At 44.0% G+C, this 14,831-nt stretch overlaps 2 protein-coding genes across 3 annotated transcripts in view; both read right to left on the reverse strand.

The window, feature by feature from the left end:
• Nucleotides 1-1,111, reverse strand: part of pof1b (POF1B actin binding protein) — a 78,698-nt gene extending 77,587 nt beyond the window's left edge. The window contains exon 1 of the mRNA XM_060936468.1: nt 517-1,111. Within this exon, the coding sequence (XP_060792451.1) occupies nt 517-1,014 (498 nt within the window). The 5' untranslated portion in view covers nt 1,015-1,111. The remainder of the gene's footprint in view (nt 1-516) is intronic.
• Nucleotides 1,112-5,235: 4,124 nt separating this feature from the next.
• The window catches only part of slc25a14 (solute carrier family 25 member 14), a 41,939-nt gene continuing 32,343 nt past the window's right edge, over nt 5,236-14,831 (reverse strand). For both annotated transcript variants that reach the window (XM_060936470.1, XM_060936469.1), the window contains 4 exons: nt 14,039-14,134; nt 13,067-13,191; nt 11,968-12,181; nt 5,236-8,427 (listed from right to left, as the gene is read on the reverse strand). In XM_060936470.1, coding sequence (XP_060792453.1) covers nt 8,386-8,427; nt 11,968-12,181; nt 13,067-13,191; nt 14,039-14,134 — 477 coding nt within the window. In that variant the 3' untranslated portion in view covers nt 5,236-8,385. The remainder of the gene's footprint in view (nt 8,428-11,967; nt 12,182-13,066; nt 13,192-14,038; nt 14,135-14,831) is intronic.

Consider the following 14,831-nt stretch of genomic DNA (forward strand, 5'->3'; position numbering starts at 1 on the left):
GTCCGGGTTCGAGCCCCGTGGCCGGCGAGGGCCTTTCTGTGCGGAGTTTGCATGTTCTCCCCGTGTCCGCGTGGGTTTCCTCCGGGTGCTCCGGTTTCCCCCACAGTCCAAAGACATGCAGGTTAGGTTAACTGGTGACTCTAAATTGAGCGTAGGTGTGAATGTGAGTGTGAATGGTTGTCTGTGTCTATGTGTCAGCCCTGTGATGACCTGGCGACTTGTCCAGGGTGTACCCCGCCTTTCGCCCGTAGTCAGCTGGGATAGGCTCCAGCTCGCCTGCGACCCTGTAGAACAGGATAAAGCGGCTAGAGATAATGAGAATGAGATAAAGCCATGATTGATTTGCCAGAACATTCCAGAAAGTGGGCGTTAATTAGTGCAGGTGCTCATTAGGAACACCTGTGTAGGTGCAGGTGCTTTAAGGGTTGGTCAGTGAAACCGGTTTAAACCAGCTGGGAGGACGAGAGCTGCGTTCTAAACCCACAGAGACTTCAGAACCGAAGGTTCTATACTCACCAGGTGCTGGAAGCTGTCGGTTTCCTCCAGGCTGCTCGTGCTGACCCGCTGGACATTCTGCAGGTAAACAGGGGTCAACATCTGCGGGGTCAACATCTGCGAGGTCAACATCTGCGGGGTCTGATTCACCATGACGTAAGAGTCGGAGGCGCGCTGCACGGGCACGAGGTAGCGCAGGTTGCCTTGGAGCGCGGTTCCGTCCACAGCGTCGTTCACGTACTGCACGGAGGAGAAGTGCGCAGGCGCGACTCCGACCGTGCGCAGGGTCGCGGTACCGGCGCTCAGCTGATTCGGTGACACCAGGGTCGCGGTACCGGCGCTCAGCTGATTCGATGAGACCAGGGTCGCGGTACCGGCGCTCAGCTGATTCGGTGAGACCAGGGTCGCGGTGCCCGGTTCCGAAGCGACACTCAGGGTCCGGAATGTGGCGATGCCCGGTTCCGAAGCGACACTCATGGCCCGGAGTGTGGTGGCGCTGTGCGCCCGCGGGAGCGTCATTCTGGAGCCGGAGGTTCGAGCGGGTCGCCTACAGAAATGTTTCGTGCTCAGCTCTGAACTCTTCTGCTCACAAACCCACAGCAACTCGGAAGTTCCCTTCAGTTCAGGAGTGACGTCATGTAACAGAGGGCGGAGCCTGAACATGTTCCCCGCCCATCACGTCTTACAGCTTTGATACCTGAGAGGAGGCGGAGCTAACAGGTGCGCACTCGCCTCAAATGACTTCCTGATCCGATTTTTTTTTTTTTTTTTTCCTGGAAAACACTCAAGGAATGCTGTCGGTGTTTTGTTTGTTTAGGTTTTTTTGTTTGCTTGCTTTGTTTAAACCGGAAAGTTGGTTCCAGCTTTTCATTCACTCTCTCATTCAACCATCCAATAATTTAGCAACAAAACGATGCATGAAACCACCACCTGGCCTTTTCTTTTCCTTTCTTTTGTTTTTCCCAACATATGTGCAATACTGTTTCACCATTTGGTTAGTCTCCTTCTATAACTCGCCTCATTCCTATGCCAACCAGCTCAGCACTTTTTTCCCTCCCAACCATTTTTAATTTTGTAGTTTAGCCCCTGATGTAACCTACAGTATTTCTATTGTTCTATTAGATTAGATAGAACTTTTTATTGATCCCTTTGGGAGGGTTCCCTCAGGGAAATTAAGATTCCAGCAGCATCGTTACAGAATAAACAGAGAATAGAAAATGGAGAAAAAACTTCTAGATACATTAAATTAAATATTTACTTACACAAATATAAAAAGAATAAGAGAGGGGGGAAAGGGACCAGCAGGAGAGATATTGCACTTTATATTGCACGTTGTCCGGTATTGCTTCTTGTCAGGCTAGGCTACTGCTCCTTCCCATCCTCTGTCCTCCTGTTACCCTTCCTCCCCCCCAGGAAGGAGTTGTACAGGCTGATGGCGTGAGGGAGTGTTTTTAGGCATGTACAGTTATTTTGCATTGTTTTTGTTTATTTTCAGCTTGTATTGTTGTATGTTTAACATACTGTACTGTTATTGAGTGACTTCTGGTACAAGAATTTCCTTCAGGATTAAAGTTTTATTTTATCTCATCTCTTATCTTCACCTGTCCCTTCAGATCTGTGATCTTGGCCTGACAGAACTGGAATGCGATGTGGTCTTCTGCTCTTGGAGTTTATCCACATGTTGAGATGCTTTTCTGTTCACCATGGCTGTAAAGAGTGGTTATTTGAGTTATTATAGCTGTCCTGTTCAGTAAGCTTGAATCAGTCTGGATGTTCTCCTCTGATCCCTCTCTCTCTCATATATCCATCAACTCTGGCATCATTATGATCACAGATTTGTTGGAGTCAAATCTATTTACAGATAGTTAAAGATTAAGTGCATTAGACAAATATAGGCAATCAATCGACTACTTTATTAAAGAAGAAGAAACCACCTTTATTTGTCACATGCACACTTCAGGCACAGTGAGATTCATCCTCTGCATTTAATCCATCTGAAGCAGTGAACACACACACGCGTGCGCGCACACGCAGAGCAGTGAGCAGCAACACCAGAGTGCCCGGGGAGCAGTCAGGAGTTAAGTACCTCGCTCAAGGGCACTTCAGCCCAAGGCTGCCCCACGTTAACCTAACTGCATGTCTTTGGACTGTGGGGGAAACCGGAGCACCCGGAGGAAACCCACGCGGACACGGGGAGAACATGCAAACTCCACACAGAAAGGCCCTCGCTGGCCACGGGGCTCAAACCCAGAACCTTCTTGCCGTGAGGCGACAGTGCTAACCACTACACCACCGTGCCGCCCAAAGTGTCAAACTTTATAACTGGCCACAAGTAGCCTACAAGTTGGGGACACTAGCTATGAATAAGTAACTAAGACAGATATATCTCTATCTTAAGTGTTTACGATAAAACTTTGGAGGAAAAAGTCCTGTTATTCTCAACAACAACAAAAAAAATCCTTGATTAGAATGGAATATAAATATATACTCAAATCTGTGTGTGTGAGAAAACCTTAATTCTATATTCAAATCAAATCTAAATCTCAGTATTATATTCTATATTAGTGTGTTGGTGGCGGTAAACCACAGGGTGATGTGATGCGTCTCGTGCAGTCATGCTTAACATTTCTGTTTTCAGCTGCTGCCGCTGGCTAGCCAACTGGCGAATCAGGGAGCCGAGTGCGTAAGCCTCCCTTTGCCAGTATACAGCCTCTCGGTCATCAAGACTGCTGCAATGTCTCTTCGTGACAACGCACAGTAACTGGACACCTTGCGGCTCCAGGCTAAATTGCAGGGAATCTTGGAGCAGCATGAACCCCAAAGATGCGGTGTGCAGGCCCACCGGTGCATGGACACGCCCTGGCACCCATCAATCATGCCCCAGCTATGGGGAATTGGCAAAGGGGATGTCTACACGCTTCGGTGGATGAGAGTATAGAATCTCCAACAGCAAAGGGCAGATGAAGGCAAATCAGCACCTCAACGGCCATGTAGACAAGGTGCCGAGCATGTCGCCTTAAGGGCAGATGAGGGTCACCCCAATGGCCAATATGCACGGACCAGTTTAGCCAAGGTCAGCCCTCTGGTCTTACATATTCTGACCACTGCATGCAGCTGCCACGGTGATATGCATCTCTCTTTAGTCAACTCTGTGGTGCACCTGCTTGCAGCCTGCTCGCTAGCACATCAAAGGTTAGCACCCTCTGGTGCGTAAAACCCTATACCCACTACAGACATTGTCGAGAGGATATGAAGGCTTTTGGAATTGGCTCGGCTTGGTACGCACTCGTCCAGACCAGGCTGGTGAGCAGCGGTCCGTAAAGGTGCGGAGTTGGCAGAAGCTGCTGCAGCAACAAAAGCAGCCCAGAAGAGACATGAACTCCAACAGTGTCCCCCATTGTCATTCATGACAGGGACATAAGAAGATGATTCTATATTAATATGCAGATTGTTCTATGTTCTAGGCAGTGGTATCAACATTGGCTATATCATCATTTCCTTACGAACAAACTGTTCAGCTGAGCCAAACTAGTTCTACTACTGTGTTCAAGGAGTGATTATCAAATCTATGAACAGAACCTTCTTTATTTAAATGTTATATGAAGTCAAAAGTGGTCCTGGGTGTGACTTTAAACTACATCTGGCAGTGGGGGATTTTACTCCAGAGAGGAGATTGCTTGAGGATAAGGGCACTACCTCTGAGCTGCTGCTGGACTGGGTCACCTTTGGGCAAGGTGGAGCACCCATAAGCCCAGATCAACCAGGGTCAGGGATAGATGGAACACCTCAAAGCTCTGGCCAGCAGTCCATCAAGGAGAAGGAAACTGATCTAAAACACTCACCAAGCGTAGCGGGTATGGGACATCCCCTGGACCATGACACGCCAGATAACTCCTCAACGGCCCTCGGTAACAGAATGGACACTAAGGAGGTGGACAAGGCCAAGAGGGAGACCAAAAACAAGATGGAGGGACAAACTTTCAGGATCACTGTGGACTAGGTCGGCTCGTGGGGAGAGGTTCCTCCTTTGGGACGGAAACAAACCCGAGATTGATTTTGATTGAGATGAAGTCAAGTTGATGTTACTTACCGTCTACTTTTCGCAAATTATTGACATTTTGATAAGTAAATTTTGCTGTTATAGCACAGCCAATGGGGGTAAAGTACATAGATGTGTGTGTGGGGGAGTGTTTCTCCTTTATAATATTTATTTTTCCCTTGTAGGTGGAAATAAATGGCATTAAAATTGCATAAAAGGGTTCAAAAGAGCATTTCTTGATACTCTCATTGGTTCCTGATGTTTTAAAGATGTTGTAGAGCTACATAATTCTAATAACTAGCTAATGCTGATCTACACTGTAATTGGATTATTAAAAAAAAAACAAAACTAAAAAACCTCAGTGTGTCATGGACTCAACTCATAGCCTACAATATTGTTTCTTTCTTGGCTGAAAAACAATTTTTAAAAAAGTTCAAACTATTAAATTAGAAGCCTAGAACCATTACAGCAAAAACCATTACATTTATTATGGAGTTTAATTGCTAACAATAGGCTCGAAACGCAATAATTAAACACGAGTCAATTCCACTCATTTGAACCTGCAAAGTGATTCACCTGACTCACTTTAAAGAGTTGTTCAAAACAGGATGATTCAGGAGTGAAGCACTGAGCACCACAAACAGGAAGCATCAGGTATTATTTAGAGAATTTAACAATAAATAAAATAAATGGAGACTAAATCAGGATTTTTTTTTTTATTGTCGGTGCACATTTATCATACAAAGCAAAACCAGCCACGTAACAGACCTATAGTCACACTTTCATACCATTTTTCATCAAGCAACAAATAAAGTTAACAACGTTCACTATTTGAATCAAAATGATCAAAGATGACAAAAGATCACACGTGGCAGGACACGTGATTGGTTTTTACAAGAGAATTGAAATCGTATTGAAAATGCAGACGCCAAGGCAGAAAGCAAAGAGGTGTAGGCTCAGATGGGCAGATGATCTGTGTACGACGTCCATTTAAACACAGCCGCATTCTCCATGCAGGGTTTGATGTGATGGTTTTCCTTTGAGACCCATTAAACATGCTCATGAAAAAAATGGCATTAAAAAAAAAAAAAAAACCCAATAAAATATAAATCTATCACAGGCTGTATTTTGGCAGATACGAATACATGGCAACACACTAAAAATGATTTAAGTATGAATGAATATACACAATCTTGAATTTTTTTTTTTTTGGAAAAAGAAATTTTGGTTTTGAACATTTCATTTCTCAAACAATCCAAATTGAAAGCAAATAGTGCACATTAAAAAGAAAAGCTTTATAGACTAAAGGAAAACTTTTTAAATAAATAAATTAACCTGCCTACTAGTGAAAGGATCCAAAGTGTGAACTGGCACATGAGTCTTGGTCGAACCTGGAAACAGGCGTTATGCAAGAGTGAAGCTGTGTTTGAGAAAACAGCATGCGTCTTTCGCTCAGTACAAATTCTTGAGGCGAGATTCAGGGGTAGAAAAAAAGAAAGGGGGAAAAAAAAGTCCTGATATCATTCAAGTATTACATCAGGTGACCTTTTAAGGACAAACTCATCATCATGGAGGACAAACCTGATGACTGGAGTGAACAAAGAATTCTGAAAGATGAGCATTTTTGCTAATCGTTCAATCAGCCAATCATGCGGCACAAAACTGCATTCTCTAGAGTTGACAAACCTTCCAGTGAACATGAGTTTCTGTGGGTGACGCTAACTCAAAAACAGACACTCTTTACAAACGTGGTGAGCAGAAAAGCATCTCAAGGAGGGGGGAAGAAAAAAAAAAACCAATCATCTGACTGTTTCCCAATCCAGGAACTGTCCAGTAGCCTATCCTCCTCACGCTTTCATTTTGTTGAGATGCTTTTCTGCTGACCATGGTTGTACAGAGTGGTTATTTGAGTTACCCAATATAACCTTCCTGCTAGTTTGAACCAGTCTGGTCAATTTTCTCCGATCTCTCTCATCAACAAGGTGTTTCCGTCCACCCACAAAACTGGATTTATTTTTTTTTTTGTGCATCATTCTATGTTGAATATTGTGCATGAAAAGCATAGATCATCGTGTCGGAGATCTACAGGTTCTGAACTGGCACCAACAACAATGCAACAGCAAATAAATATTTATTTATTTATAAACATGAGCAATCTCTTGACCAGTATGTATCTGCATGACTCTATGCACTGTGCTGCTCTGACGTGATTGGCTGATTATATAATTGCACGAACGAGCTGTTTAAGTAGGCGGGTACTGCTTTTAAAAGAACATACACATACTTTACACTGGTCTCAAATCAGCATTAAACATGGTTTAAAGAGGTTTACGCATGTATGGTCTGTATGGAGGCCTCACAAACAGGCGTGAAAAGTTAGTATCAAGAGCTCTCATGCAGTAAAGTCTTAATGACGAACGTGTGCGGGTTTCGTATAAACTCGACAACAGGAAGGCAAGCAGAACAACCACGAGGATGATTGTGCAGGCAAAAGACCAAAACATGAACTAACTTATCTCCTTAATAAATCATGGCAGAACCATGCTGTGGAGGTTTGCTCTCGCCGTCGCTCTTCGTTTCCAAAACAGTGTAACGTAACGCAATATTTATTAAAAAAAAAAAAAAAACCCTCATTAACAGGATCAAAAAAGCTGGAGTTGATGTAACGTTACCAAAGTGTCAGATTTTTAAACTTTTTTTTTTTACAGTACACTCTGACATGTTAGGATCTGGGAGGGGGGAAGCTGAACGAATACTTTCTAATGTACAGCAGCATAATGTTCAGGGGTGCGTTTCCCTAAAGCATCGTAGCACAAAGAACATTGTTAAATCTTAGACTGAGCATCACAATGAACACTCTCTCTCCTAGTTAAGATGCTCTTAGCATTAAAAGGCTTTTGGGAAACCCTCCACAGTTCAGTCCATCACACACACACACACCTCCACCCATGCCTGTATAAACAGCCACACACACTGAACATAAAAGACCGCCAGGACGCTGCAGGACAGAAATGCTTTCGGTTTCCTTTTAGCGAAGAAGTTTATACACACAACTGTAAATTTGGACCGAGTTATATTTGACAACAAGAGAGTCCCAGAACAAAAAATAATACTGAATCTGCTTTTTTCTCCTCCTTTTTCAAACAAAATGATGCTGAAATAGCCTGGATTTAGCCACGGTAACGTTCAGAGCAGGGTCATACGCTGGCCGTACACGTACACACCCAAGACGTGCTCGATTAAAGCTAATCCAGGTAGGACGCTTTTAATCCAACACAATTCTCCAGTGCATTTGCTTCAAATGCATTTCTCACACATGTGCTATCTATGTAGATCATGATGAACAAACAAAGCTACTAAAGCTTGAAATCTTTGAGCACCACTACACCCAAGTGAACCGAACTGAACTGAGGAGACGCAATAAAAACAGTCCGTCGTATTAAAACGCTAGAACGAGGCTGCTCTGAAGGGATGCGGTTTCCGGCGTGACCTTTTGCACGCTCCGTTATTGAGATGTCGTGACTTGTGGATGTAAATGTTCCTGTCTTTGTGCGGACCTTAAATTTAGCTGCCACAATCGATAAAGCAAGGCTTTAGGTTTAGGTGCAAAATCATGATGCAAACTCATTAAAAAAAAAAAAATCATTAAAAGAAAGAAAAACACAAACATTTAAATCAATGTACACATTGCATGGAGGGATCATGAACAAAAGAATAAAGGCAGGAAGGGATTCTCAACTCGCTCGCTCACTCCCTGCCTCTCTCTCTCTCTCTCTCACTCACACACACACACACACACACACACACAATTTCAGCTGCTGGAGTCTTGTCTCATCTTGTCTGTGCTTCAGCTATAACGGAAGCTTCTTCAGCTGCTCATAAGTGATGAAGAACTGGAGTCTCGGTCAAGGATTTAATAAAATCGTATCGTCACATTTCAAACCTTAATGCTGCTTTAGCTCTGTTTAAAAAAAAACACTCTCGATTCTGACATTATATATTTTAGTTGGCGCAGCTCTGTTCCAGCACGCAGAATAAACTCCGCTGTCTTGCCTACACGCTCACACTTTTAAACTAGCAGCTGGTTAATCCAATTTTTACATATTGTTTCGAAACAGCTTTATTTACGATAACTGAAAAATAAAGGGTAGATGTTAGCCCATTCGATGCAAGTGCTGCTTCTGAGGTCCATAACCAGTCAAGTTCTGTCCTTGACTGGACATATAGCTGATTATTTACTGCCCTCTAGTGGACAGACGATGTAAAGTGCAAACCGAAACTGATTCCAAACAAATGTGGAAATTAAACACAGGTTTAATTATTCATTCTCATTATCTGTAGCCGCTTTATCCTGTTCTACAGGGTCGCAGGCAAGCTGGAGCCTATCCCAGCTGACTACGGGCGAAAGGCGGGGTACACCCTGGACAAGTTGCCAGGTTATCGCAGGGCTGACACATAGGCTACATCCACACGACAACGGCAACAAGATTTAAAAAATATATATATATATCGCGTCCACATGGGCAACGGATCAGTAAAATATCAGGTACATATGGCAACGCAACGCTTGCTGAAAACGATGCAATACACATGCCACACCTCTAGGTGCGCTGTAAGACGGTCCCATCGGAGACACCAGAACAATAGAAGAAGTAAGGACGCATGCGCATAAACTATTATGCACGAGACTTCATATTAGCCACAAAGTCAGAAAAATCTGTTTGTAAAATTACGTTATAATGACCAAATACAATGAAAAGTATTTTTCCAGTCTCACCTGTGAAAGGTAATCCCATGTGATCTCGTTTGGACGGCAAACCTGTTGGTACAGTTAAACGCAGCACATGAATGAGGCATCTTTATTCTCCGCTTTGACCCATCCAATATGGCGGCGAGGATGACGTATGATTCTACGCGGAAGGCGGCGTCTTAAATGGTCCGGAATAAATTGAATGCTACACGTTGATGGATTAATTTGTTCTTCTATGCCCTTTTTGAGGAATGTATTGTAGGACTTAAACCAACATCTGAAGAGGTGAGATCGCTCCTTTTTTTCCCTATTTTTGCTGGCGGGATTGACTCTCACTCACTCTCTCTCTCTCTCTCTCTCTCTCTCTCTCTCACTTTGCACCATTACACAATAAATATTCACAGTGAAAATATTTTGTAAGCGCGTTTCATGAACCAAGTTATAGGATCTGTTGACAACTCGCATCGAGTTCGTTACACTTCTACCCGGCGTGAAGCACATGTGGTTGTGACGTCATTGTAAACAAATCCGTTCTACTCATCCAGACGACTTCGCAACGGCGTCGTTGCCAGATCTTTCCACTCTGGAACCCGTTCTCAAAAGATTTCGTTTTGGGGCACCCAAAACGCCGGTGCCGTGTGGACGCCAGGCCGAAACGATAAACAATTTTATCAGATTCACTTGAATCCGTTGCCGTGTGGACAGGGCCAGACAACCATTCACACTCACATTCACACCTACGCTCAATTTAGAGTCACCAGTTAACCTAACCTGCATGTCTTTGGACTGTGGGGGAAACCGGAGCACCCAGAGGAAACCCACGCGGACACGGGGAGAACATGCAAACTCCGCACAGAAAGGCCCTCGCCGGCCACGGGGCTCGAACCCGGACCTTCTTGCTGTGAGGCGACAGCGCTAACCACTACACCACTGTGCCGCCCAGGTTTAATTATTCTTATTTTTAATTTGAACAGACCCGGTACCGGGTCCAACAGAACGCTACTATAATTCGCTTCTGGTAAAAAGTTGAAAAAAAAAAAAATGCTGTTTTGGTAAGTTCAATACTTACTAAAGGGCGGCATAGTGGTGGAGGGGTTAGCACGGTCGCCTCACAGCAAGAAGGTTCTGGGTTCGAGCCCAGAAAAAACAGCATCTCTATCCATGGGCCCATTGCTATCATGGTGTTATCCTTTGATTCATCACAGTTCACTCAGGTACACGAACCGTCCCAGTGTTCCCGACACTGGAAAAAGCCAAACCGCTGCCGAGGTTTAAAAGTGCGTTTACATTCGGGGATCCTTCACAGCATGTTGCGTGCGCTCTTGGAACCCAGTCGTTATGGGAAACACGTGATGCTGATTTTAGTTCAATCATCACGCGCAGATACGTAAAGACGCTGTTTTCACAGAGACTTTGTGAAGTACACTAGCGTTCAAAAGTTTGGGGTCACCCAGACAATTTTGTGTTTTCCATGAAAAGTCACACTTTTATTTCCCACCATAAGTTGTAAAATGAATAGAAAATATAGTCGAGACATTTTTCTGGCCATTTTGAGCATTTAATCGACCCCACAAATGTGATGCTCCAGAAACTCAATCTGCTCAAAGGAAGGTCAGTTTTATAGCTTCTCTAAAGAGCTCAACTGTTTTCAGCTGTGCTAACATGATTGTACAAGGGTTTTCTAATCATCCATTAGCCTTCTGAGGCAATGAGCAAACACATTGTACCATTAGAACACTGGAGTGAGAGTTGCTGGAAATGGGCCTCTATACACCTATGGAGATATTGCACCAAAAACCAGACATTTGCAGCTAGAATAGTCATTTACCATATTAGCAATGTATAGAGAGGATTTCTGATTAGTTTAAAGTGATCTTCATTGAAAAGAACAGTGCTTTTCTTTCAAAAATAAGGACATTTCAAAGTGACCCCAAACTTTTGAACGGCAGTGTGTGTGTCAGGTATGCAGCGGTAGACGGCTCTAAGTGTAAGAAGAGTGTTTATTAGCAGGCGTGAGATTTAAAAAAAAAAAAAATTTAACCAGTCATAAACGTGGCTAGAAATAAACGAGACAGTGATAATACTTCGCAAAGCCTCTGTGAAAACGGCATCCTTATATGGGCGTACTGACTGCGTGCAAATCAGCATCAGGTGTTTGTTTTACATAACGACTGGGTCCTGTGAGTGAGCGAGCGAGTTAAGGTGTGACAGTGAGGTGTTCGCCTGCTGTGTGATCACAACTCTTAGCTCCCCATGCATCTTCACCAAAACGCCCTATTTTCATCGATAAAGCATCATGAGTTCTAGTGTGACCGTATTAGCAGGGTTGGTACACGACAACATGACAGTGCGAGTTTGAGAGTTGCGCACTGTCTCAAATCGCATACTTATACACTACTCTAGACTGTTATTGAGCGCTAACACAATCCGGTTTTCCCTCCTGCAGTTAGTTAGATCATGAAAACAATCACAACGATGGACAACTTGAAAGAGAAACAAAAAGAGCTCAGCGTGTATGAAATTACTAAACCTTACGCTTCGACACTGAAACCTGATGATGAGATGTTTTGGCTCCCATGCGCCATCTAGTGGCGGTGTACAAGCTCCACAGGTGTGTGTGTGAACGCTTACTCACATTGCCGCTGCCATCGTACACAAAGTATAAACCGGTCTTAAAGGATACGATGATGTTCCAGGGTCCAAGACGCAGCCAGTTGGGCCAGAAGCCCTTGTACAAAGCGAAGAAACCTTCGTTCCTCCACGTCTGCATGAGTCCGTCCAGCGTGCCTTTGTAGATAAGGTTCCCGGATAGCACGCGCTGGTTCATCATCCGCGTCCTCACAACGTCCACAGGGTTGGAGGCGAGCGCTCCGGCCAGACCACAAGCAAAACTGGAACTGTGGGGATTAAATCAGGATGTGGAAATCGGAACGACACTAAACCATCTGACTATCGCAAAAGGATCAAAAATGATCGTATCGCATTTAAGTCAAACAGTATACAGGTAATAAATATCAGGGATGAGAATGAAAAATATTTTAAAAAGTCTGAAAAAACCAGGGTGGGGCCCATGGCCCAGGGGTTCCAGGGGCCCAGGGGTTCCAGGGGCTAATGATTTTTGGCTATTTTTTTATTAGACAGGGAGATTATTATTAGACAGGGAGATTCTTTTGTGTAATCTGAGCTGAAGTGGGTTTTGTACTTTGGTTTTTTGGGGCGCGCGCGTGCTCTCTCTGCCATGCCGATCCTGTCGGCTGCGCTGACTCAGCTGAAAACTCCGGTCCTCGAGAAAAGAGATAAAAGCCCGCCCACACTGAAAGCTGATTGGCTTATTTTGCTGAGTAACCCAATCAGGATGCTCTTTGTCTGGCATGCGCTACATGAACAAGCACACAGTCTCCCTCGCGCGCGCACATTCTAAGATGCGTGATGCAGACCTTAATGTTGCGCGCGCACGCTCAAAAACGATCATTTTGGTCTGAAAAAGTCGGAAATCCGCCGATCGGCGGAAAATTCTCATCCCTGAAACATAGGTTTATTTTAATAAAATATTTTTAAAGCATTGTATAATTAGCTACATCATTTAAACATTTAACAGCTGTTTCCAGTCAGTTTGTAACTAAATTTTTTTAAAAACATCTCGATATGGCAGAAAAGTGTTTCGCGACACACTTTATCGTGATACCAGGATCAATGACATCGCTCAGCCCAAAACACGAATGTAGATCTCCCGCGCACGTACAGTGAATTTATAAACACTTATTCAGTGAAACACTACTCACATGAAATGAGTCAGAACCGTGTCTCCCATCAGGCCGGATGCAATCAAGTGCTTCTTGGTGATGTCGTACACCGGAAGCTCAACGCCGACCACGATGGCGGCTCTCTGTGCCGTCGGGATGACGCCCTGAAACGTTCAATTCAACAGCGAATGAAGTACGTTAACAAAGCGAGTGACCAGCCTAAACAAAACTTACACCACTACGATGCAACGTGGTCAAATACTAGGGAGGGAATTTTTAAAAACTATTCCATCCATATTCACTGGATATGAGCAATCGCATGCTCAGATTGGCTACTCTACTACTAGAATATCAGCTCATATACCGTGAGTAGAGAAAAACAAAATGGCAGAGCGTGTTGCTGAACCAACCAAAGACGAAATAAGAACGACTCAAAAACAAAACCCCAAAAAATAGCAACAAAATAAGGAATGAAAGTATTCAATGGCAAGAACCTTTTTTTTTTTCCAAGAATCATCGCAATTTTCCACAAACTGCTCCTGTCATTCTCCCGGTTTGTTTACATTCTAAGCGGAAATGATTGTCGGACGTTTTGTATAAAGTTTTTATTTATCGAATTTGCAAAAAATAAAAATGCTCCGTTTCTCAAAATCCAGTGACTGTGGATAGAATAAAACAGTTATTCCACTCAATCGCATCGTCCATGGATTATAGCCGACTCGGTGCTACGCGCCTCGTCAGCTATCTGCTCACATACGACTCGATTGAGTGGAATAACTGTTAAATATATTTGATCCTGTAACCAATATAACATGATTATTGTGTTTGATTTTAACTGAATAAAAAGCAGACGTTTTGTATAAACCCTGTTGGAACGCTTATTTTTCAGAATGAGCTGGTGATGCCTTAGTTTTTTATGCGACTATACACACTACATCAGTCGTGGCTCTGTATTGAACACGGCATGTGGTTCATGTTCGTATTCACGAGTTCCTTTTTCCACTTCCTCACCCTCCAGAGTCCTCGCGTGCCCTCCGTCTGGTAGATGTTGATGAAGTTGGCCATCATGCTGCCTTGGAGCAGACTGCCCTGAGCTTGCATGCGAATCTGCGCACAAACACAAAGAGAGAAAATAATAATAATAATAATAATAATAATGGGGGGGCACGGTGGTGTAGTGGTTAGCGCTGTCGCCTCACAGCAAGAAGGTCCTGGGTTTGAGCCCCGTGGCCGGCGAAGGCCTTTCTGTGCGGAGTTTGCATGTTCTCCCCGTGTCCGCGTGGGTTTCCTCCGGATGCTCCGGTTTCCCCCACAGTCCAAAGACATGCAGGTTAGGTTAACTGGTGACTCTAAATTGACCGTAGGTGTGAATGTGAGTGTGAATGGTTGTCTGTGTCTATGTGTCAGCCCTGTGATGACCTGGCGACTTGTCCAGGGTGTACCCCGCCTTTCGCCCGTAGTCAGCTGGGATAGGCTCCAGCTCGCCTGCGACCCTGTAGAACAGGATAAAGCGGCTAGAGATAATGAGATGAGATAATTTTTTATTATTATTATTTCACCATGACTCCTCTGGACAAACAAACCAGTTCCTCTTAAACGCTCAGGACAGAAACAGACCCACTTGTCAGACCAAACACTCACGTGACATGTGAAATTCTACACACATTCTCATTACGAATTTCTTCATCTGTTATGGAAATGACGGAGGTTACCGGTGTATTGTTGTCAATGTCCCCCCACTGACTAGCTATGTTTTCTAAATCCTCACCATTTCAGTTCATTCATATGTTGCAAATCACTGATG

This window comes from Neoarius graeffei, chromosome 12, assembly GCF_027579695.1.
Source record: "Neoarius graeffei isolate fNeoGra1 chromosome 12, fNeoGra1.pri, whole genome shotgun sequence".
Classification (NCBI taxonomy): Eukaryota; Metazoa; Chordata; class Actinopteri; order Siluriformes; family Ariidae; genus Neoarius; species Neoarius graeffei.